This window comes from Pollicipes pollicipes, unplaced genomic scaffold, assembly GCF_011947565.3.
Source record: "Pollicipes pollicipes isolate AB1234 unplaced genomic scaffold, Ppol_2.1 Scaffold_6686;HRSCAF=7923_pilon_pilon_pilon, whole genome shotgun sequence".
Classification (NCBI taxonomy): Eukaryota; Metazoa; Arthropoda; class Thecostraca; order Pollicipedomorpha; family Pollicipedidae; genus Pollicipes; species Pollicipes pollicipes.
In genome coordinates, this window is record NW_023596921.1 from 48,112,850 (window position 1) to 48,137,553 (window position 24,704).

Genomic DNA, 24,704 nt, shown 5'->3' on the forward strand with positions numbered 1-24,704 from the left:
GAGGTCACATACTAAAACCGGACACGTCCTAAAAGAACTGGACTGCGCCAGTTGCAGGAGCAGACGTTTCAGACTGAGAGCCACGGCTCGATTCTGCGGGAACGTGCCCCACTCTGGGACAAGTTCTGTGGCTCCCTCCGTCCGACGGAGACGGGGGACCGGCCGGGGCACGCTTCACGCCAGCGTACCCAGTCCGGGGTGGCGGCGGAGGAGGGCCCATCGGCGGGCCTTTACCGGGCGTCTGGGGGTCAGACGGGGCCTCCACTGGCCTTCTAGGCGATGGTGTACCACTGCAAGGGGCGGGCTCCTTGCTTGCACCGGACAAACGATTGGCCGCCTTAGCCCGCTCCAACTCGGCCAAGCGGGCCCGCTTGGCGTCGCGGGCGCGCCTGTCTGCCTCATGCCGTTCCATCGTTTCCACTGCCCGTCCGCACGCACTCGCCAGTGTCGCCGGAGGCGACGGGGGCAGCGGAGCGCCAGACGGCGAGGACGGCCGAGCCCGCGGACCATGGCCGCGCCTGACCACCGTCCATCCCTCCTCCTTCCCCGCTAGCGACCCCGACGACACCTGAGGGGCCGGCGGCACAGCGTGTGCCGAGCAGGACTCAGCTGAAGGACCCGGAGGATCCAACTGGGCGGGAGTCGCCCGTCCCGCCGGCACCACAGACAAACCGAAGGATCGCAGGAGCGCGATGAATTGGGCCGCTGACATGTGGTTGTTGCTGGTAGACTGTAGTACAGAGGTTTGGGATTTTTCGGCAAAAAATACTTTGGGGTGATTAGCCTTATACTGTTCACGCGCCTGGTGGAAAGAGATGTTCTTTGAGGTTTTGAGTGACATAATTTTCTTTTTCTTCATGAGGCTGGACAACTTTGATCGAAAACTGTGTGCGGTACCTGCCCCGTGCCACATTTCACGCACCAGGGCTGCACAGAAGTACACTGGTCTCCCGAATGTTCTAGAGATGCACACTTCCCACAGACAGCTCGATTGCGGCCGTGTGGTTTTGTATGACCAAAGCGCTGGCATTGAGAAAAATTGCATCGGATTTGGAACGAAGACTCTGACTTTGACAACGGCGTACCCAACGCGGATATTAGACGGTAGATGAGGCCGGTTAAATGTCAATATAATGTTGCTTGTAGGAATTTGGTCATGACCCCTCCTGGTCGTGATCCTGCGCGCTGCGGTGACCCCAAAGGCTCCCAATTCTTCGATGATTTCCTCCTCGCTGACGTCACGAAGGTCATAGCAGTTTACGATGCCTTTTGATAAATTTTTGGTATGGTGCGGTGTGGCCGTGACTGGCACGATCACGTCTCGTTTTCCACCCTCGGTTCTCGCGGCGTAAACAAATTCAGTGGCTGTCATAGCTCGAGTCGCATCGGTGCCCTTTGCGAACTCTACCTCGATCGCGCCATCTCTCAGCTTATCACAGCAGGTGACTTTTCCGAACCTGTCGCATCCGTTTCGACGCTGAAACGGTAAAGGCGATGCTAAGCTCTTCACATCACTCCGGAAGACAAAAACGCGTGGGGCAGGTGGAACCGACTTATCGCCGCGCCCTTAGATCATCGCAGTCCGCCCCCCTCTCAGGGGGGCAGATGTTTGTTTGGTTTGTAGATGCCACGCAATGCTATTGTTAATTTCGGCACCGGAGCGCCCCACCCACCTCGGAGCCTAACTGGGAGACGGCCCACTCACCCAGGGGGTGGTGGTGCCGCCAGGGCTACCTCGGTGCTATACGGGGCGAACGACGCCTCCCACACGGCCAGGTGTAACCGGGGAGACCCCTCCTCTCCTGACCGTGGTTCAGCGCCGCCGCGTCTTAACCCCTTAAGCCGTTGCGCACGGCCACCCGCCCTAAGCAGAGAACCGCACGGAGCACCCAGCCGCAGCGCGAGCGACAAGCCGCTAGACCCGTGTGGGGCCCCACGGGCCCCCCGCGCCTCCGGATATCCTGGCCAATGTGGAGTGTTGGGACGCGCCGTGACTGGCCCGCACGACGCGCCCCTCAGCCACCGGGATCCGATCAACCCGGGGACGCGGACGAGGGGGCACGGCGACCCCTATAAAACAAGGATTGGGAGTGACGAGTGGGCCGGATGCGGGAAAGCGGGTAATAGGGGGGGGGGGGGGGGGAGCCGGCGAGACAAGGAGCGGGAGCTCACGTACCGGCAGAGTCGCTATGCCCTGAGAGGAACAGCTTGCACCGTCCACCTGTTACCAGAGCTAGGACCCGAGGGGGGGGGGGGGGGGCAAGTCCCCTACACCGGCCGAAGCCAGTGCCCCTGCAGGAGCATCGGGGAGGTCTTCCTCGACAAGGTGAGTCCTTGGAGCAGCCAGCAGGGCATCGATGAGGTCTACCTCGACAAAGTGAGTCCTTGGAGCGGCCAGCAGGGCATCGGGGAGGTCTTCCTCGACAAGGTGAGTCCTTACCGCCCCGGAGGTCACGCGGCGACGGTGGTTGTGATGGGGTGACGGCGCCACGGATAATCCCCAGCGGGGAGGGCGGGCAAGATCCACGTGAGGACTAGGCATGGACAGGGCAAAAACAGATGTCTTCTCTCAAAACTCGAAATTCCTGGGATTTCGGCAGCTTTTGTTTCCTGAGCCAGATATTTGCTATATATATATATATATATATATATATATATATATATATATATATATATATATAACCTGAACTGCACCGACAAAACGCGCCGTCTATGGGTCAACCACATCGAGTGTACCATCAAGCCTTACGGGAGCAGCTGGCTCGCCGTGTGCAAAACATTTGGGACACATTATAGCGAAACTGTTATCGTACGAAATCGGTTATTACGACCAAGACCGTTGATTGTTCACTACGTAAGACCTCCCCGAGTGGTGGATCGGTTCAGCCCACCGACCAGAAACAGATACGATTCTGTTAACTTCAAAATCCAAAATACTGGCGCCCTCAGTCTTATGACACTTTTAAGCCCGCAGACTCTAACAGCACGGGCTGGCGAACTTTCTGTGAGCTTTAACGTAGCCATCACGTGGAGTTCTGTGGGCTTTCAGATTTGGCAAATTACGAAAACTGAACAAAGCGCGAAGAGAATAAGCAAACTGGTGGTGTTTGTTGGCAGCCTCCGCCAACCATATATGCCATATTATCGTATTATCAAGTCGTCTGGAAGTTTCGTGTCTTGTCGGGGTCAGTGTTGCCTATAGCTGGTCTTGGTCAGGACCTTTATGCACGAGTCTGTTTTGTGGCGTCTGTGCTAGACATGCCAACGATTTTTTGTAGTTTCAAGCGTTCCAGCAGCAAGAGATTTCGCGTCGTGGCTGCCTGTACAAATATGATCTTGTTGATAACCCACAAACTGCGATTTTTTCCACATGTACGTCTTTACAAACGTAAGATAGTGACAGAGACAGAGACAGAGACGGAGACAGAGACAGAGGCAGAGACAGAGACAGAGCCAGAGACAGAGCTAGAGACAGCGCCAGAGACAGATGCCGATACCGGTACCGGTACCGTACCGATACCGATACCGATACCGATACCGATACCGATACCGATACCGATGCCGATACAGAGACAGAGACAGAGACAGAGACGAGGCGGAGAGACAGAGACAGAGACAGAGACAGAGACAGAGACAGAGACAGAGACAGAGACAGAGACAGAGACAGAGACAGAGACAGAGACAGAGACAGAGACAGAACAGAGACAGAGGACAGAGACAGAGACAGAGGACAGAGACAGGGACAGAGGACAGGGACAGAGGACAGGACAGAGGACAGAGGACAGAGGACAGGACAGGGACGAGGACGGAGACAGAGAGACGGGGTCTGTCTTCTGATAGCAAGTTGTTTGCTACCAGATATTCATTAATCCATTTAAAAACGATTTTCTCCAGAAACTTTGAGGACAGAAAAGAAGATCGGTGGGGGGGGGGGGCGAAAGCTTGTCACATCTGAGTTGGAGCTTTTCTTTTTGAGTATTGCCATAACTATATGTTTCCAAATCTTAGGAAGTTGGCCTGATTGCAGAGATGTGTTGGAAAGTTTAGAGAGCGGCTGGCCGGTGAGAGTGCTTGCTAGCGTTAAAAGTTCGTTGAGTATACCGTCAGAACCATTATATTTGCTCATGTTTAGTGAATATACCTACGTGCCTCGACCTCAGTTACATGAATATTTTCAAGTACGGAAAGGTCAGGATCTTTGATAGGGTTGGTGGGAAGATGTAGATTGCGTGTATCAATAGTACGTGTCTTGTGTCAATCTCTCTATCTCGCAAAGTGGTCATTTAGTAAAGTCGTTTTATTTTTGTCATCTGCTATTGACAATCCGTTATGTCCAGTAAGTGCAACTATTGCATTTTTATTTACGCCTTCTAATTTTACTACAACATGGCATTCAGGATATTTTTCGCAAAATAGTGTAATATGCAGGGTTGTCTTTCTTGTACTTCAGAGTTTGTTTACTTTTTGTGTGTATGTGTGCATAGATAAGACAAAAGTAATAGCTTTATTCCCCGGGGAAAAACCAGGATATTGGAGATATAGTTTGGTTGTTAGGTCGGCACATGTCCTTATCGAAAAAATAGCAGAAGAACACTTTTTTGTTGTTTCGATAAAGGTATGTTGCCGAAATATCAACCTAAACTATATTTCCACTCTCCTGGTTTTCTCCGAGGAATAAGGCTTCTAATACTGTCTAATCTATGTGGAATAATGTTCCCTCGCTAGTGCACTGAACGTCTTAGGAATGTGTGCATTTTTAGGTCGCCCGTTGAGGGTCGTTTGTTGCCTTTATTTGTCGTCTTCAGTTCGCCCAGTGCAAAGACGTGTCGTGCCTTCGTGCTTGTTGAAGCAAGGCTGTAACGTTTGAGTTCAGTAAACCCCGAGGTTTGTATAGGCTCCTTTTATTTTGCGTGCGTTTGGGACTGACTTATTGATCTGCCAGAAAAATCGCAGGCGCGAATGGTCAGGTAGTGGTGTCCATGACCCGATATGACATTGTGTCCCGGTCAGTCGCAGTCAAAGATCGGACAGTAGCCTAGATCAAGTGATCTGCTCTTCGGTAACCATGGAAAAACGGCTCATCTTGTGAGGCGTTACCAAGCTGGTGGCTCTCATGAGCGATGGTATGGTTTTAACATTGCCCTGACTGATGTGCAGCTGAACGAGGCGCGTAAGACCGTATTGAATTTCAGGAGGGAAACACGTACATGTTTTTTAAGACAAACAAATATCAGCGATGGGGTGCCAACACTGGTTTGCTGCGGATCGGCCGCAGTTTTTAATGTTCGCCGTCATAATGTAATAATCGTTGTTTAGCTACCTCATTCGGCATTACCGTTATGTTACCCGTAAATCAGTCGGCGAGGCAAACGAGGGGCCTCAGTGACCATAGACCCTTTTACAGGCAAAGTGTAACCAATGACGTCAGCTCAAGACGCAGCATGCTTTGGTCAAACGGACCATGGTGTGTTTGCTTTGTTGTGTTTTGCCCACACAAAAACAGCATCGAATAGATCAGGTGGCACGGCGAAATGGGTTTCAGTTCCAGTAACATTCGTTGTTTGGTTGCGATCCTGACTTCAACCTCACATTTCGTTCCGCAATGGGGCCGGGACGGGGTAGCGACCGGGGTATACTGACTTGTGTAGACACACCACAGGTATCCACGGGTGACGGTCAAACGAGTGTCAAGATGACCGCTGCTGGCGTCGTTTGACGCCAGTCATGACTCCAGTGTGGTATCGGAGGCTCACGTGGCAGCTGTATGCGGGCGTACTTGGAGTGCCAAAAAGCAGGAGTGAAGTTTGCCAAAAGATCGGGGGGGGGGGGGGTGCTGAGCGGTAGAAGTGGCTAAACAAACACTCACAATACACGAAAAGCGGGTTTCTTTCGAATGTTAGCCACGTCCTTATAAATGTTGGTCGGGTAGAGGATGAAGCCTCCTCTCTTTCATCAAATGCATAGACCATTACGTCCTGCCATCAACCGCAGACTGTTGACACTCCCAAATGTTGTGTATGTTTGCACGCCATGTATATAGGACCTTCAGTGAGCTCGTTCTTTAACAGGAGTTGTCGCGGTTAGTGTTAGTGTCGTGCACTATTGCTGGCATAGATTTCCCCACTAGAATAAGGGAGCTTCCTATCAATTTCATATGCAACTAGGCGTTACCTGATCTATGGGTTCGGAATTCTTATGGTGACTAATCGTCCTTAGTATATCAGGGGGTGCTGGTTATCACGATGTTATCAAGTGAATTTCCAGTTTTTGTCAACACAACCATTGCTTGCTTGTTAACGTCGTTTAAAACTGTGTCTCCCGGCAGCGCAGGTGGAGTATTGTTAGTGAAGGTACTTCTAACGCATAACGCCGGAAAAGTGGGAAACAAAGGCCCTTTTGCTTAAATATGAATTGCCTTTTGCTGAGGCTGTGCTCCACCACATGTGAACACTAACTGTCTTCAGCATCTTTTCATGGTGTTCTATTTGGCCCTACTCAAAGGTTGCACTGATCCAAGCTGTTGATCTGTAATCTGCATGTTATTATTTTGACATTTAACCAGTGCTTGAAACTACAACCAGCAGCCAGACTGCGTGCAGTCTATTGACCGTGTGTCGACAGAAGTGACGCGGGCCTAAACCGACGGCATTAATGGCTCGTGCGACAATGGGACGTTGATAGTGAGTCGATGGTTTTGGTCGAGCCAGAGGTGTTTTCGGACCAAATCTGTGTTGTTTCTGAACGAATCAGCGCACGGACATTGGCCGAGCCGACAGTGCCGCTAAACAAGGCAGCAGTGCGCCTGGGCGGTCGGGTTGTGACTGTCACTGACTGCGCGCTGTGGTGCGTCAACCATCCAAGTCAGCAGTGTCAGTTGCCCTCCCTGCCGTGTCAGAGCGGCCGTGGCTGCGTCAGCCGACCCGTCCTGCGGTGACACGGACCACACTACTATTGTCACGAGGCACGCTGTGACGGGTCGTGGGCTGGGTCTGTTTCAGCTAACAGCACCGGTTGTGCTGGACACGTACACGGCGTTCGTCAACAACTGGCCCACAGCGCGGGAGGCGCTGCGGCGCGCCTGTCAACTTAAGCCCGGACTGGCCAAGTTTCTGGAGGTGAGGGCCCTGGCTCAGGGGCGCGTGCGGTGGCTTGGCGCCGGTCACCGACGACGCGCACAGCTCGGTTGGCCCTTTCCAGCCAGCTATATGGGCCACTTGCCCGGCATCAGAGTTTACAGCCATGTCGCAGACACATGTTCGCTCCCAAATACAGAGCCGCGTGGACCGAGCGTGGGATTAACGCGCTGGCGGAGCGGAACAGCCGGGTACAGTTTTCAAAAACAGCTCGAACGCTCCTGGATGGAACGCCAGATGGCTAAAAACAACTAAATCTGGTCACATGTTGTTCAGCTCATTGGCACTAATAGGTAATGAACAAAAACGGAAAAAGTTGAAGGACGAAATGTCAAAAGGAATTGAAGTCTCCATGGATGCAGGTCGAATCGGAAACAGACGAAACGAAAGGAACCCGACAGGGTACATTTGGGTAGCGAAACAGCCAAAGGAATTAAAATCGACAAGGATAACGTATTATAAAACACTGCACAAGTGGAGACCAAAACACCGGCGGGAATCTTGAACAAGGCCCTGGTGTTTGTTAAAAAGCTTGTAAGGATCAGACAACCAAGGTCTGGTACATGTGCAAAGTCAATGGGAACCAGGAACTAGGCTTTGGTGCTTGTTAAGAAACCAGCTGGAGTGGGGAACCTATCTTTTATCTGCGGAATAAAACAGTGAGGACCATGAAACAAAGTGCTGTGCTTGCAAAACAACGGACAGAATCCGGGAACTAGGGTATTAAACAGCCTTGCGGAGCCGAGGATTCAAGATCTCGTTTCCAGAAGGGGAAGTGAGAACCACGAACGAACATTGAGAGGCCGGCACGTGTCTGTCCAGCAACAAGGTTAACAAAAAAATGGCATTGGCCACAGGCGCCGCCGCCGTGCTCAGCATCCCGCCGTGGGCGCCCGTCTTGTTCCTGAATGTGTAAGAAAATGGTCACAGCGGGAATTTCGATGAGCATGTGAGGAGGCTAGCTGGATGCCCATAGACAGAGCCTAGCTGGGTGCCCACAGTAGATCGGCCACCTGGTTGCTTTAAGGTGCGTTGAGTATCGTTCGGTCCAAAGGCTCGAAGGCTGGCTTCCTGCCAGGAGTGTTTGCCAGGCGAGCGTGGGCGGGCCCGAATCCGAGGCCTCAGGGACGCCAGGCCCTGAAGCCCATTGAATCCGACGGCGTATCAGGGCGCGGTCAGCAACATCCCCTTTCATGGCAGGCGTCAAATCATTAGGACTCTTCCGGCTTAAATCTTCTTGCCTGCCGACTTGTTTGCTGTTATCCAAATCATCGTTTATCTATGGCAATTCGTATCAACTGAGATGTTTTGTCATCTGAGTTTTATCACTGTCGACTTTTATCCCCGCGACTTTTCTGGTTGAGTCTTGTTCCCACCAATTTTTTTTCCGTTTGACGTGTTTTAAATATTTATCACTGCCGATGTTTATCGCTTTCGACTTTTCCGAATCGACTTCTAACCTTGTCAACTTTTATCCTTGTCGACTTATCCTTCGACCTTTATCCCTGCCGACTTCGTGAAAGACTGGCGACAATGGTAGATGATTGTCAGTGTTTGGTCGCGCCCCACGCGCGGGGTGCATACCTTTACCGGCTGGATTCGCCCCAAATACATCACCCAGCTACCTGCCTGTGTAAGAAGCCCATCGCCACGCCTGACACTGCCGTGAGAGCTGCTGCGATTGGGGCCCAATGAAAACGGTCACAAAAGCTGAGCACGCGCACTGCGTGAACATCGTGGTACGGAAACAAGATTTGGATATCGTTGGATAGCCCCGACAGCGGTCTCCATTCAGGGAACTTGTGTCGGTTTGCTCATGGTTTCCGGCACTCCGAAAACCTTGAGTACAAATATTTGCACGCGCCTGCAGGCATGCTGTTAATCGTCGGCCACAGAAGTACGTACCCCATAATGAGGTCCATACTGCCAGCGGCCTTGAGCTGACAACACCCTCCGTTTGGCTCGTACCCTGGCTCACGTGAATTCTGCAGAGGTCCGGCTGATTGCACGTCCACGCGCCACCGATCGGTTCAAGACCGGCACCACAGGCTTTCTGCCGGTCACATGGTGTCACTCGTGCCCCAATCCGTCGGCACACCTGAGCGCAGCGCGCTCGGAAGCTTGTACATCACATACAGATGGACAGAGAGAAATTGGATCCCGAACTTTATTTGCGGCTGCCATGTGTGAAATCCTGTTTCACGAGATGCGTACAGCATACGGTTCCAGCTCTCTCGGCTGTGAACCAGTGGCTGCGTTTTTGATCAGCATGGACTTGGGGTGAAAATCAATCGATATTCGATTTTGACTTGATGTTTCCGATGCAGGATAGCTCTCCATATGGGCTACAATCTATGAGATTGAATGACCGATTTAAAACTGATGGTACTCAAATGGGCCTGAAGACGAGCTTTCGTGCCCGTGTCATGTCCACATTCACGTGCCCACCCGCCACTCGACACCGCAAACTGTCCCATGCGCATGCGAACCGTGTGGAAAATTCCCGTCCCGTGTCACACAGTTGTTCACCAGCAGGTACATTAAAGGTAAAACGGGCAAACAGACAGACGGACGAAAGCAGGCATGTTGGGCCTCTTTACACAAGTGGCTGAAAAAAATAAAATGGCGATATCCACATATTATCGCACTCAAAAAGAGAGAAAAAGAGAGGGGGAGAGAGGGGGGGGGAGAGAGAGAGAGAGAGAGAGAGGGGAGAGAGAGAGAGAGAGCAGAGAGAAAGAGGGAACGTAATGGGCCGTTGGTTATCGCTTTGGCTTCCACATGAAGGGCCCGGGCTCGAACCTCAGATGTGCCAGGGCTTATCAACGCTGTTATGACCACTTCAGCCGTTAGCGCTTCATAAAAGGGTGTGCAACGGCGTGGAACGTGTTCACTTAAAAAATCTTACACAGATTGTACAGATGTCGCTATTTCATTTGTTGGCTGCTTTTAGACAGCGTCGATTTGGTTGTCGTGGAACCCCGTCACTGCGCGTGATCTTGCCAACGTTTTTTTCTTTTCTCAAGTGTTCACATGACTTAGACAGCTGTCACCAATTCCGACAGAGCTTGGAGCGCTCAACAAACGGAAGCTCAGCTTCACCCACCTTCTCATCATGCCCGTGCAGAGGATACCCCGGTACGAGCTCCTACTCAAGGTGAGATAAGACGCCAGTTACCGTAAAACTGCTTCCTGCCAGATTCCTGCTAGGACCAGCAAGCCCTGGAAACTTTTGCTATGACCAGCTTTAAGTGCCCCTATGCATATCTTTACAAGTTTCAAAAACGAATCAATTTCTCAACATCACGCCTGGAACAAGGTTTCCGCACTTCCGGCTGCCATTCAGCCGGTGTTTGTGCTGCGTATTATGCAGTTTTATGCTGCCATGCCCGCACTACTCCGCCGGCAGCAACTGGTGAATCACACACCACCCGAACATCCGGACCTGGGCGCGCTGCGCTCGGCGCTCAGCGAGGTCCACCAGCTGGCCTCGCGCATCAACAGCCTGGAGCAGGAGACCATGCAGAACGAGGCACTACAGCAGATGCTGCGCGAGGTGGAGGCGGCCGTGGACGGGCTGGACGGTCTGGTGATGCCCGATAGGTGAGGGACAGTACGGCCTGGTGACGTCTGGCAGGAGGGGACAGTCTGGTAATGCCTGACAGTCTTACAGCCCCCCACCCCTGGCAGGTGAGGCAAAGGACGGGTTGGTGACGTCTGGCAGGAGGAGATAGTCTGGTGATGCCTGACAGGTGAGGCACAGTACGGCCTGGTGACGTCTGGCAGGAGGGGAGTCCGGTGATGCCCGATAGGTGAGGGACGGTACGGCCTGGTGACGTCTGGCAGGAGGGGACAGTCTGGTAATGCCTGACAGGTGAGGCAACAGTACGGATTGGTGACGTGCGGCAGGAGGGGGACAGTCTGGTAATGCCTGACAGGTGAGGCACAGGGCGGATTGGTGACGTGCGGCAGGAGGGGACAGTCTAGTGATGTTTGACGGGACAGGGACATGATAGGATGGATTTGACGCCCGAGAGATGAGACTGTTCTAGTGGCGTCCGGCAGTTCATAGTGGTAACAGTCATCATATATTGACATAACGTCCGCAAAAGGCCACGTATTTCGCAGGTGACGTGGCAAAATAAGCTAAAACTGGCTGCCAGTTATCATCAAACTCAGGCATGACAATGTTAATGTTAATTAATACTTAATTTGTTGTCGTTATGTGCGACAATGCCGCCAGCAAATCGCATTATTAGTGACTGAACAAGTGAAAGCGATGACTTCCGTATGACCCCTAAATCGTGACGATCCTAGTCACATCGAGTGATACGAATATTGGTGATGGTGTTAATTGAAAGCGGCGAGGATAAGCATGCTCTGAGACTGGATGTCATATATTGTAGGGCAGTAAAACCGAAGAACAAGTGCATTTAATGCACCAAAAATGTTCGAGCTGTGTTTCATCACAATGGCAACAAGTGATTACCGATGGAATAATTATTCGGAACGTCGTCTTCGTCTGGTGTTTTAGCGTAATGCAATTTGTTCCGTCAATTCTCCGGCCGTCTTCAGATGCTGTTGAGTACCGGAAAGGACCTCTCTCCTTGGGATTGACGGGGTTTGAACCAGGGACTTCTCATTACCATTCCAGCCTTCTATCATTAAGCTGACCGAGCAGGACGTGAGCAGGACCGAGCAGGACCGAGCATGTTGTGTACATACTAACACGTCAGACGAGGTCAACAGCCGGAACAATGGCTCCGTCGGTGACACTAATACTTCGTCTCAATCATTGAGTAGAACAGGAATTCGCAAGTACTGTGCTGCTTGTTTTGACTTCATTGAAGGCGTGCAAAACTTGGTGAAATTTGAACCATGTTACGAATGCAAACCTAGCGATGCAGACTCAGCATGGGTGTCACAATTACAGATGGACAATAGATATGCTGAGCAGCGTTGCGGAACATTATCCTAGTCATTTGAAGATAAAACTTCATGTGAATATGCAACCTCTGCTGTCTGCTTCAAAGTCAAATAGAAAAATGGTCCGCTTTGTGCAAAATTTCAGATTTTTGTATATGTTCAGTCAAGCCCGCATCTAACCAATGTCAAGAAACATGCGCAGTTTTGTTGCAGCGTTGATGCACTTTTATTCTTGCCTTGCTGAGAGGCTTAACACGTGCTCCGATGGGAGGTCAAATTGACCCCCCCCCCCCCAAAGGTTTTTCCAAAATGGTTTCCGAACGGCGCGGCGTAACCGGACCAAATTTTGCATACCTGTAGACAATTAAATAGCAGATCGTTTGGCATCACAAATTTATATTTACCTTGTAAAGTCGCTGACCTATAGCAGGTCAAAATCAGACCATGGTTTCAGCGAAGGCAATTTCTATGGAATCATTTAATCTGATCCAAAACGGAGTGTTAGACGAAGCCATACATCTCTGAGATGCTTTCTTAGGCAACACAGCAGCTGAATGAAAATTACATGGATCTAAGGTCAGGTATGAAGGCCACGCCAAGGGCAAAACCAAACTGTTTGGTTAGTCTAGGGTTTTCTGTGTGGGATAGTTTCTGGAGCTCATTTTGAGTTTATTGATAGCAGGAACCGCATTATACATCTTTCATGGACTTCTTAGAGGTCAGAATAGGTCATTGACCTAAAATGAATGAACTAGGTCAACATTTTGTCTTAGGAACATACTGCCTAGCGTAATCTTTGTCGCTTAGTCAAATGCAAAACTCAAAGCAATCCTGTATGATTTTGGTCACCTTGACCTTCAAAAGGTCACTGACCCCGAATGAGAATGTGACCTTTTGCCTAGAAACGGTTATCTACGTTCTGGGTTATCTAGGTATCTAGATACCTAGCGAAGGGTATCTAGCCGGCCGCCAGGGCGCGTTTTAAAGTTGCACTTCGAAATGTGACACTTTTCGGACGTCGCTTCAAGATAAGCAGGTCATTTTGAATTATCTGAGCTGAAAAAATGCGAGCTGTGGTTGACTGTAACGACTGAAAGCTGCAAGCAGTTAGGAGGGGAAATGTTGCGATGAAATGCCATACCGATTATCTCAGTGGTGAACTCTAACGCCGGAAGGGAAAATATTGCGTGCTTATCACAGCAGTCAAATTCAGGTGCAGCAACTGACGACCGAAGCCCTACATGACTGTCCACTAATGATCGGCTTCAATTTAAAAAATGTGGGCAATTAGAGACTTTGGGCACTTCCGGCCTATTTTTTTTTTTATTTCGGTATCATGATCGTAAAAGCGGACGACATGGGTCACAGAGTGTGGATGTTGCGGCATGTTGATAATGTATGCTTTCCCCGATCATCATAAATAGGTCGTCAGGTAATATCGCAATGTGCAAATGAAGAGCAGTATCAGACATCTCTTACCAAAATGTTACGCACAAAAGAAAATAAATCCAAAAGTATGGTACATATTTCGCCGCCTCTCGCAGCATGGCACGTAGATGACAACTATTCCTAAACAACAAGTGACTTTTTCAACAGGTTAAAACATAAAAGTAGAGAGATGCAGTAATGGAAGTGTGAGGGGGGTGGAGTTAATCAGGCCATTCCCGTTCGCCCGTCAACTTTGAAATCGTTCCCGTATCCCTGTTTGTGACATGTTGTATTTCCCCACATCACCTGTAGGATATTGATTCGTCACGACCAGGTGACCATGACGACTACTCTGGGCACCAAGAAGGAGCGCTGCCTCTTTCTCTTCAACGATCTGCTTGTGATCGCCAGCATCAAGCGGCGGGCGGGAGCCACCCGCAAGCCCTCCACGTAAGCGGACGCCGAATAGCACAACCAAACTGTCACCCTGTAGGATTCCACATTCGGACGTTCGTTACCGCAGTTTTAAGGTTGCTCAACGTTGTTACGAAACTCTCTTAAAAGCGATGCGTTGCTCTTTATAGCAGATTTTGCATCCAGTGGCAAAATACACGAATGTCGAGAAAAAGACCGAACGAGGCATATGCATATCGCCGCTTGGCCTGCCTGGAGCCTCTTCTGCCGCTCTGCTGCGACACATGTTCAGGACACAGTTCAGGCGGGGCAGCCGGGCGCCAGCCCCGCCTCAGCCATCGGAGCTGGGTCTGAGACTGACCGTGACCTATTCCAGAGCACTGGCTGACGGCTCGGTCACGGGCCTGGAGGCCAACAAGTACAAACTGCTCATGAAGATTCCTCTGGCCGATCTGAACATTGCGCGCTGTAAGTCTGGCCGATCTGAACATTGCACGCTGTAAGTCTGGCCGATTTGAACATTGGGCGCTGTAGGTCTGGCCAATCCAAGCATTGCGCGCTGTAGGTCTGGCCGATCAGAATGTTCAGCGTTGTAAGTCTGGCCGATCTAAGCCGCGCGCTGTAAGTCTGGTCGATCTGAATGTTGAGCGCTGTAAGTCAGCCTGGCGGCATGCAGCAACTGTCCTGTGAATAATGTCGAAAAGGGGGAAAGCTCATTCCCACTTTCCGCTCGAGTCTGTTTTCCCGAGTACAGTTTAGTGTGGCCCGCTGTCAGATTTTGCCCTAAAAGTGACATCATTGTGCAGCTCGCTTTTATCGGTATGTTACTGAATAAGATGAAACATTTTTAGGGACGGGAGCGGGGTGGGGGGGGGGGGGGGGAAGGGGTCAATCAATACGTCCAACTGACACGATTTGGCCAATGTGCGACATCTGCTTGACCTCTTATGCGGCATGGTGATCTACCTTGATGCCGAATTGTAGCAATAGTAGCTAACGCGGTATTCTCTCATCGGCCAAATCAAAGTGAGGCGGGTACCTCCGTTTTACCACCGCCGGTGTTGGGATTGCGTGGTGTGTTACTATGTGCTATACTTCTTCGCAGCCAAAGACGAGAATCTGAGTTCGCTTCTGAAGGAGGTAGAAAAGATTGAAGAGGACATTGCAACCCTGCGTCAGATCGGGGTGATGGTCTGCAAACTGCACTGTAATCACTATCAGGTGGGGTAGTGGGAGAGGACGCAGCCAACGGCAACCGGCTGTGATCAAAAAGTTCACAGAACCCCTAAAAAAGACAAAACATATGCTTCACAACGTTGGCAGCACATACGGCAAACCACGGAGGCATGCGGTATGTGACAGTCATGCGACATAATAGGGGGGGGGGGGGGGGGGGTAAACTGAAATGACATCTTAGAGGTCATTGGTGTAATTTACATTCCTGTCCTTCTTAAGGCCTTAACCCCGCTAGTGTTTTAGTGCACGCCTGCAAAGATGTGCAGACTGTCTTGTGCGGACTATTTCAAAGTCACCAAGGCATCCATGACGTCATAATGACGTTATTAGAATCCTGTCATTCCACTGGTGATGCGGCAATCAAGGCCAATAAAAAATGTTATTGAGCATGTTCACTAAGTGGATGACTTGTGCTGCCTAGAGCAGTCTTTTCCACTTAAAAGTATACCAATAGTGATGCGGGAGTTTATTTCATTGCATGTTATGCTTGCTTTAATATTTTCGGATGTGGAACAGTTCCTTTAAGTGGAAAGTTTCGTACCCTATGTTACGGGCTCCGGTCCCGCCCGGCAAGCTGATCCGATGCCTGTGATTTAATGTGCTCTTCAGGTAATGCGTTTTGGGGTGTGGTGCGTAAAATAATTGCAGTAGCTTGTAAATGTGATACTGATCCGCAGTAAATGCGTGTGTAGGGTATACCTAGGCCCGTTTGAATCGTCGCATGATTAACACCATGCCGTTTCTGATAGGTGGAGGAGCTTGTGAAGGAGATGGCGAACGTGCTAAATAAGCAGCTGTCTGAGCGACACCGCGCGGATAGCCAGCTGATGCTATTGCAGCTCAACGTGGCCACCCAGTGAGTGGCGGGCTGGTCTCAGGATGCCGCACAATAGCTGCTCTCCGAATGACGTCACTGGTATAGGTACAGCGTGAAATGCCGTAGACGTGCTTGGAGGCGATGTATTTGACGCGATGGTTTTGCACACCTAGTACCTGCGAATGCATCCTCATCACTTGTTGCACGCCCGTAGCCTGTTCAGCAATCGAAGTCAACGCAACTTGTCATGCAGTGCTCCGATTATACATCACTGTTCATCACCAAACGTCCAAACGTACGTGGTACTCACAGACTTACACATGTGAGACGCCAGGTGTTAGTAGCTGCGGCGTATGTTCATCGCCAATGTCCGTCAAGTTAGTGATTTATTCAGCGATTATTCAACAACGGGTTTCGATTTCTCTGAAAAAGGTCTTAAGAGAATTTTGGCACGAGAACATCGAAATGACTTTTATTTTGCAATATCACGTGATCTTCGAGGCCAAGAGCTGGGCCAAAAGACGGGGAACTCGAAATCACCAAAAAATTACCGGCCGATTTGCAAACTGCAAGCATCAAAGTATTCACAAGAGCAAGAGCTAGTGTCCGTCAAAAGTCCTGACCTCTCAAGGTCATCCTTCAAGGTCAAACGCGAGCTCAAAGGACGGGAACTCCATATCACCCAAAAATCGTCCGCCATTTTTAAACCCCCGGAACCAAAATGTTCACTACGGAAAGGACTAGTTGTTCAGTACATTAGCGAGGAACATTATTCACATAGACAAGACAGAAGTATTAGCCTTTTTCCTCGGAAAAACCGGGAGAATGGAGGCATAGTTCAGTTGGTATTTCGGCAACGCGCCTTTATCGAAAATACTACTGTCTTGTCTACAGAAAGGACTTGTGTCTATCAAAAAGTGTTGACTTCTCAAGCTCACCCTTTAAGGTCAGACACGGGCTCAAAGGACAGGAAATTCAAAATCACCTAAAAATTACCGGCCGATTCTAAACTTGCAAACACCAGAATATTCACCACAGAAAGAACTAGTGTCCGTCAAACTGATCCCCGTCCGTTGAGCCCGCGTTTGAGCTTCGAGGGTGATCTTGGGAGGTCAGGACTTTTTGACAGACGCTAGTCCTTGTAATAGTCAATGTTTTGGTCCTGGCAAGTTTAAAATTGGCCGGTAATTTTTAGGTGATATGAAGCTCTCCGCCATTTGGGCCCGCTTTGACATTCAAAGGTGACCTTGAGAATGCAGGACTTTTTAACGGACGCTGATTGTTTCTGTGTGGAATATTCTGATATTTGCGTGTTAAAAATCGGCCAGTACTTTTTGGGAGATGTTGAGTTACCGTCCCTTAAGCCTAGGTTTAACCTTGACAGATGACCTTGAGAGGTGAGGATTTTTGACGGACATCAGCTATTCAACTTGTAAATATCTTTTTATGTTTTCATGTTTAAAGTCGGCCGGTATTTTTTAGGTGACATTGAGCTCTCCGTCCTTTGAGCCCGCGTTTGACCTTGAATAGTAACCTTGAGAATTCAGGGCTTTTTGACGGACGCTAGTTCCTTTTTTGTTGATTTTTCTGACGTTTGCAAGCTTAAAGTCGGCCCTTCACTTTTGGGTAACCTTAAGTTCCGCATCCTTGGAGTACGCGTTTGACCTTAAAAAGATGACCTTAGGAGGTCAGGACCTTATGACGGATGTTATTTTTTGCGGTGAATATTCTCATATTTGCATGTTTGAAATCAGCCGGTAATGTTTGGGTGATATTGAGTTCTCTGTTCTTTGGGCCCGTGTTTGACCTTTAAGGGTGACCTTGAGGGGTCAGGACTTTCGGACGGTCACTAGTTGTTTTTTTAGATTCTGTTGTTTGCGAATTCGAAATTCGACGGTAATTTTTGAGTGGTATTGAGTTCCTAGTCCTTTGAGCCTACGTGCTACCTTGAAGGATGACCTTGAAAGGTCAGGACCTTTTACGGACGTTAGTTTTTTCTGTGGTGGATATTCTTATATTTGAAAGACTAAATTCGGCCGGTAATTTTTGGATGGTATGGAATTCCCTATCCTTTGGGCCCACGTTTGACGTTGAAGGTTGACCTTGAGAGGTCAGAACTTTTTGACGGGCGCTAGTTCTTTTGTGTTGAATATTTCGATATTTTCCAGTCTAAATTCGGCCGGTATCTTTTGGGTGATATTGTGTTTCCCATCTTTTCTGCTTGCGTTTGACCTCGAAGGATGATCTTGAGGGGTGAGGATTTTTGACGAACTCTAGGTCTTTCCGCATTGAATATTCTGATGTTTACAAGATCAAAATTGGCAGCTAATTTTTGAATGAAATGGAGTTCCCCGTCCCTTGAGTCTGTGTCTGACCTTGAAGAATCACTTTGAGAGGTCAGGACTTCTTTATGTGCGCTAGCTCTTGCCCTTGTGAATATTTTGATGCTTGCAGTTTACAAGTGGACCGGTTTTTTTTGGTAATATCGAGTTACTCGTCCTTTGACCTAGCTCTTAACCTCGAAGGTTGCATGCTATTACAAAATAAAGGTCATTTTTCGATGATCTCATACCATATACCATCTTGCGACCTTTTCGAGAGAAATCGGAACTCGTCGCTGAGTGAATTGCTGGGCAAATCGCCAACTTTACGGACATCATACGCCACTGGGTTATATTTTTTTCGGATTAGGTGGATGCCAGTCGGTGGCTGCTGTAGCAGACACATTCTCGCCCGGTGACCCAGCGCCGAAGCTCGGAGGGAGTGTGAGGAGGCACGGCAAATTCATACGGCTGCATCCTTTATTTCAGGGAGGGGATTGAAAACATCTCGATGAACTTCTTTGAAGTGGAAAAACGAACGGCTTGGGAGCAGATCTTCAACGAGACTAAGCAGAAACTAGGTAACTATGAGCTATTGTCGTTTCTGGCCTTCTGTCTTGGAATTCGCGGCACCTTGACATGCATCATGTATGATTGGCATGTGGTCAGATGAATGTGAGCTGTGCATAAAAGAAATGCATATCCATGACACCCATACCTTTCTGCTCTGAGCATTGCTCACTGGTGGATTTAATGTGTTTTAGGGACAAGATGTACTACAAAATAAGCATTGCGCTAGTGCAGACGATATTTGAGCAAAGCTGCTTGCGCAGCCCCGAAGCGTAAAAGTATCTGGGCTTTGGTTCTTCCGAACGATCTTTCAGCCTTTATTTGGGTAAAGGCAATGCCCCAATAATACAAAGCGATCACCTACACGCCGTAGACACGTTCGCTGCAGTGGCCGCTCGGGGCGAGGCCTGACCAGCACTAAATGGTTTAGTACATGTGGTTCCCTTGCGCGTTGGCCGTGTCAGTGGCGTCGGACCACAAGCCTGCGGGATGTCGCGCGTGTCTGCCGCCGGCCCTCGCCCGGGCGCTGAGCGGGCGTGACGCCTGCGCCGCAGCGCTGTCGGCCGACCGGCGGGCCGTGCCTGAATTCCTGTACCCGCTGCCGATCCGCAAGACCCGGGCCGGCCTGCAGTTCACGTGCGCTGCGGCCACACTCAGCGCCAGCCCGCAGCACCGCAGCGACGTCTGGGTCTGCAACAGGTGAGCGGCCGCCGGGACAGGCTGCGGCGCGAGGGCCGGCTGGCTCCCTGTCCCAGAGGCCGGGCGACTCGGATACCTGTGCGGCTGTGCTACACCATCGTGCTGGAGGAGCTCGACCACGTTCAACTCGCAGCTCAGTTCCCCTTCCCGCCTCACAAAGAGCCTGCGTCATCAGTCCACATGCTTACGATAAACAAGGCTATACCAAAAATAAAAGAAAGTACCATCATTCAAATCCTATGGGGAAAGAGCATTTGGTCGCAACATAACTAGATGAACCCAAGACAGAGCCCCAGCTGATTTCGCAGAACTACACCCCTGCCCAGTCGATCTGTTCACTATTATGCTGGCACGGAGGGATATGTGGTTATACCATTATGCACGGTCGCTGTTATGTTTGGCGCGCAGTCCGCTGGCTGACAGTGAACCATATGGAATGTGACCCGGACGGCGGCGGAGTCGGGCATTTCACGCGAAAATCCACACCCAGGCTAAATCGGACCGTTCCACACTCCAAGTGGACATTCTCTGGAGCGGCCATTCCGGCAGATGGGGTGCTCGTGCTTTGGACCCCTTAACATTATCATTAGGTAATGGTGGTGATGCATCAAAACTTGCTGATAATACATCATAACGCGTCATAAGCACAGTTTTGACAAATATGTTGGGAAGATGACTCGGACGGGGTTCGGTCACACGACCGGTCCCCTCAGCGCCATTTTACCACCAGATTTGGGTCACCGGCCGGCTTGCGCAGCTCATTGGGCGTTTTTCCTTGCACGTATGACCGCCACGCAGGACCACCACACCGATAGCACCGCAGGACCACCATGCTCAGTGATCTTGATATCTGTTGTGGAAACTGTCCCACAATACGCATATCAGCTTACACTGCCAGCTATGCGCGGGTACCAGTGACAACTATTAAATGTTGTATTTTTTATGGTAGATATTTTAGATTATGTATCCTTATGTGTCCACATTTTATGCTTGCGGGTTTTTGTGAGCTATGCAGCTGAAGGCAGTCTGTAACTGGCAAACAATCAATACACAAAACACAAATTTCCCGTGCAGTTTTGTTTGCTGCTTCTATGCCATGGAATGACATGAGCATGCCGTTTTAGTCGGGGTGACTCGCTGCCAGGTTGGGGAGCTCGGCCGCGTGTGTGTGTGGGGGGGGGGGGGGCTGGGGATGGAGCAGCTTTGGCTGACTGCAGCGGTGCGTCGCTGGTTCACAAGCGTGATGTGCCTTGCGCGAGGCGTCGCGGCTGATTTGCGCGCCCACCATGTGTCACGTGACACTTCTCCCCTGGTAAATGGCGCGTAGTCACGGCGCGTCGCTGCTTCTCACCGTGGTGAGAGGCAGGTCAGACAGACGGCGGCGCCGCTGAGCCGATGTTACGGCCGCTGGGGCCGGCCTCCTCTGACCGGACGCTCCGTGCTACAGTGACGGCTACGTCGGCCAGATCTGCGTACTGAGCCTGCGACCTGAGCCCACCGTTACCTCCTGCAACGGCGTGTGCAACTCACGCATCCTCTGCATAGCGCCCGTGCCCAGTGCGCCGGCCAGGTGAGCGCTGCAGGCATCAGGAATGTCCTGACATGACACGCGGTCATGGATGGCATGGAGGCTAGTTACCAGAGCCCAGCATTATCATCACCATGCAGCTGGCCTGATGTCTAGTCTCGCATTGCTTTTAAAGCTGCTCGTTAGATCATTTTTTGCAGATGAATATTTATATATGCTGTGGATACTGTTCTACGATCGACCGTAATACCATGAACTGCCAGCGTACGATGTTTTTCCTCTTGCAAGGGGGCTTTGCAAATACAATGGCAGAGATAGGCTGACATGAACGGACTCACGCCCCTGCCTCAGACCGGGCGTATTGAAATCCGCACTAGTTAAGTGCGACCTGACCGAGGTGCTCCGCCGCAGGCACAGCGGATTGAGCTTGCTGCCTGTCCCCACAGGTAGGATCGAAGTCGAGCTAAACGAGACGCCCTCCGTCCCCACAGGCAGAGAGAATCAGAGGCAAGATAAACAAAACGCTCTCGTCCCGACGGATAGAGAGAATCAGAGGCGAGCTAACCGAGACGCTCCCGTCCCCACAGGCAGAGAGAATCAGAGGCGACCTAACCGAGACGCTCTCGTCCCCACAGGCAGAGAGAATCAGAGGCGACCTAACCGAGACGCTCTCGTCCCGACAGGCAGAGAGAATCAGAGGCGAGCTAACCGAGACGCTCCCGTCCCCGCAGGCAGAAAGAATCAGAGGCGAGCTAACCGAGACGCTCTCGTCCCCACAGGCAGAGAGAATCAGAGGCGACCTAACCGAGACGCTCTCGTCCCCACAGGCAGAGAGAATCAGAGGCGACCTAACCGAGACGCTCCCGTCCCCACAGGCAGAGAGAATCAGAGGCGAACTAACCAAGACGCTCCCGTCCCGACAGGCAGAGAGAATCAGAGGCGACCTAACCGAGACGCTCTCGTCCCCGCAGGCAGAAAGAATCAGAGGCGAGCTAACCGAGACGCTCTCGTCCCCACAGGCAGAGAGAATCAGAGGCGAGCTAACCGCGACGCTCTCGTCCCCACAGGCAGAGCGAATCGGAGGCGCGCGCTGGGGTGTCGCCGGTCCCTGATGCCTCCGCCCAGACTGCGAGCCTGGAAGAGAAGGCTGGCACCAATATCGACCTGGACAGGTGCGGCTGGCTCCAGTGGGGGGGGGGGGGGGGCAATCTTACACACTGACATCCAGCCCAGTCCAGAAGTGAGCTTCGATCTGGCGTAGCGGTGCATTCCCCGGCGACGTTCACTATGTAGCCGCTGTGAAGGATCCGACGCTCAGCCCACGACTTTGGTGTTCGTACAGTGGGCTGGCGGAAAACTTACCCGCAATTTTCGCCCCGACAGATACTATATCTAGGTACTTATAACTACCAGGTACTAGGTACTTATAACATAAGGTATACCTTTTGCCAATGCCCTTTTTCTGAAGTGCTTAGCGCCCCTAAGTTGCTATGTAATTCCCTTGCGCAGTTTGTGTCAATCTGACGAAGCGAGGCCCATGTGAGCTGATTACTGGCAGGAAAACACAGCGTTTAGTTGGAGCAGTTTTCGGCCGCGTGCTCTGAGGGCGACGATGCAGAGGCCGCTTGCAAACCAGAACAGCGTTTTTCACACGAAGCCAGCACATTAAGGAACTCACAAAACCATTGAAATAAAAAGAGGGATGACGCACTATGAGAAAATTCGTGGCAGAGCACAACAAAGCACGCTTCTTCTCCTCACAATTATAGCGGTATGCACAAGCGATGGCGTTTTCCTCCACCTTAACAACGCAACACGCACCCTCTCACTTAGCGCATACCGACCGTGACGGCGTCCCCGCCTCCGTGCCGACCGTGACGGCATCCCCGCCTCCGTGCCGACCGTGACGGCATCCCCGCCTCCGTGCCGACCGTGACGGCATCCCCGCCTCCGTGCCGACCGTGACAGCGTCCCCGCCTCCGTGCCGACCGTGACGGCATCCCCGCCTCCGTGCCGACCGTGACGGCATCCCCGCCTCCGTGCCGACCGTGACGGCATCCTCGCCTCCGTGCCGACCGTGACAGCGTCCCCGCCTCCGTGCCGACCGTGACGGCATCCCCGCCTCCGTGCCGACCGTGACGGCATCCCCGCCTCCGTGCCGACCGTGACGGCATCCCCGCCTCCGTGCCGACCGTGACGGCGTCCCCGCCTCCGTGCCGACCGTGACGGCATCCTCGCCTCCGTGCCGACCGTGACGGCTTCCCCGCCTCCGTGCCGACCGTGACGGCATCCCCGCCTCCGTGCCGACCGTGACGGCGTCCCCGCCTACGTGCCGACCGTGACGGCATCCCCGCCTACGTGCCGACCGTGACGGCGTCCCCGCCTCCGTGCCGACCGTGACGGCATCCCCCGCCTCCGTGCCGACCGTGACGGCATCCCCGCCTCCGTGCCGACCGTGACGGAATCCCTGCCTCCGTGTCGACTGTGACGGCGTCCCTGCCTCCGTGCCGACCGTGACGGCATCCCCGCCTCCGTGCCGACCGTGACGACATCCTCGCCTCCGTGCCGACCGTGACGGCATCCCCGCCTCCGTGCCGACCGTGACGGCATCCCCGCCTCCGTGCCGACCGTGACGGCGTCCCCGCCTCCGTGCCGACCGTGACGGCGTCCCCGCCTCCGTGCCGACCGTGACGACATCCCCGCCTCCGTGCCGACCGTGACGGCATCCCCGCCTCCGTGCCGACCGTGACGGCATCCCTGCCTCCGTGCCGACCGTGACGGCATCCCAGCCTCCGTGCCGACCGTGCCCGCGTCCCGGCCTCCGTGCCGACCGTGACGACATCCTCGCCTCCGTGCCGACCGTGACGGCGTCCCCGCCTCCGTGCCGACCGTGACGGCGTCCCCGCCTCCGTGCCGACCGTGACGGCGTCCCCGCCTCCGTGCCGACCGTGACGGCGTCCCTGCCTCTGTGCCGCAGCTCGACCGACTCGTCCGACTCGGACGACTCCCGGCCGGACGAGGGTCGGTCGGCTGCTGATGAGGCCCGCCTCCAGGACCAGCCCACCATGTGGCTCGGCACCGAGGACGGCTGCGTGTACGTCTACAACTGTGCCGACTACGTGCGCATTAAGAAGACCAAAGTAAAGGTGCAGCTGGGCTCGGCAGCGCACGCCATCGTCCATCTGGACGGCCGCGTCTTCGTGGCGCTCGCCAACGGCACTGTGTCTGCCTATAGACGCACCGAAGGTGAGAAGCGCCGGGAGGTCCGCCCACCCCCGCCTCGCAGGTGAGAAGCTCCGTGGAGCTTCGCTCAGAGCCGCGCTTTAGGTAAGAATCGCCAGGGCGTTTCGCAGGATGTCGCAGAGGCCATTTGTGCCTTGCAAAGTAGGATCGCGCTTTCCTCAGATGATGCAGACGGGCACAAGCGACCTTTTAAAGGAATGCAACGCGCGTTGTCCCGCATCCTCTTATGGAGTGTCAGCGACTGCAGAGGCTATTTCGCGCTCAGGGGTCATGTTGCCAGCGGGGTTTGAGCCCAGTGCGCCCCCGTGGGAGCGGAAGGCGCTAACCGCTCAACCATTACGTTCATGGCACCGGGGATTTGATGGCAAGCATGTATTAGTCTATACGAC

General features: G+C 52.2%; 1 protein-coding gene across 1 annotated transcript in view; it reads left to right on the forward strand.

The window, feature by feature from the left end:
• Window positions 1-24,704, forward strand: part of LOC119108454 (rho guanine nucleotide exchange factor 17) — a 29,481-nt gene that overhangs the window by 300 nt on the left and 4,477 nt on the right. Inside the window, exons 2-14 of the mRNA XM_037232025.1 lie at window positions 2,299-2,326; window positions 6,999-7,115; window positions 10,199-10,228; window positions 10,543-10,736; window positions 13,800-13,937; window positions 14,278-14,369; window positions 15,007-15,122; window positions 15,887-15,993; window positions 18,765-18,856; window positions 19,400-19,544; window positions 20,992-21,114; window positions 22,140-22,244; window positions 24,050-24,318. Coding sequence (XP_037087920.1) covers window positions 2,299-2,326; window positions 6,999-7,115; window positions 10,199-10,228; window positions 10,543-10,736; window positions 13,800-13,937; window positions 14,278-14,369; window positions 15,007-15,122; window positions 15,887-15,993; window positions 18,765-18,856; window positions 19,400-19,544; window positions 20,992-21,114; window positions 22,140-22,244; window positions 24,050-24,318 — 1,556 coding nt within the window. The remainder of the gene's footprint in view (window positions 1-2,298; window positions 2,327-6,998; window positions 7,116-10,198; window positions 10,229-10,542; window positions 10,737-13,799; window positions 13,938-14,277; window positions 14,370-15,006; window positions 15,123-15,886; window positions 15,994-18,764; window positions 18,857-19,399; window positions 19,545-20,991; window positions 21,115-22,139; window positions 22,245-24,049; window positions 24,319-24,704) is intronic.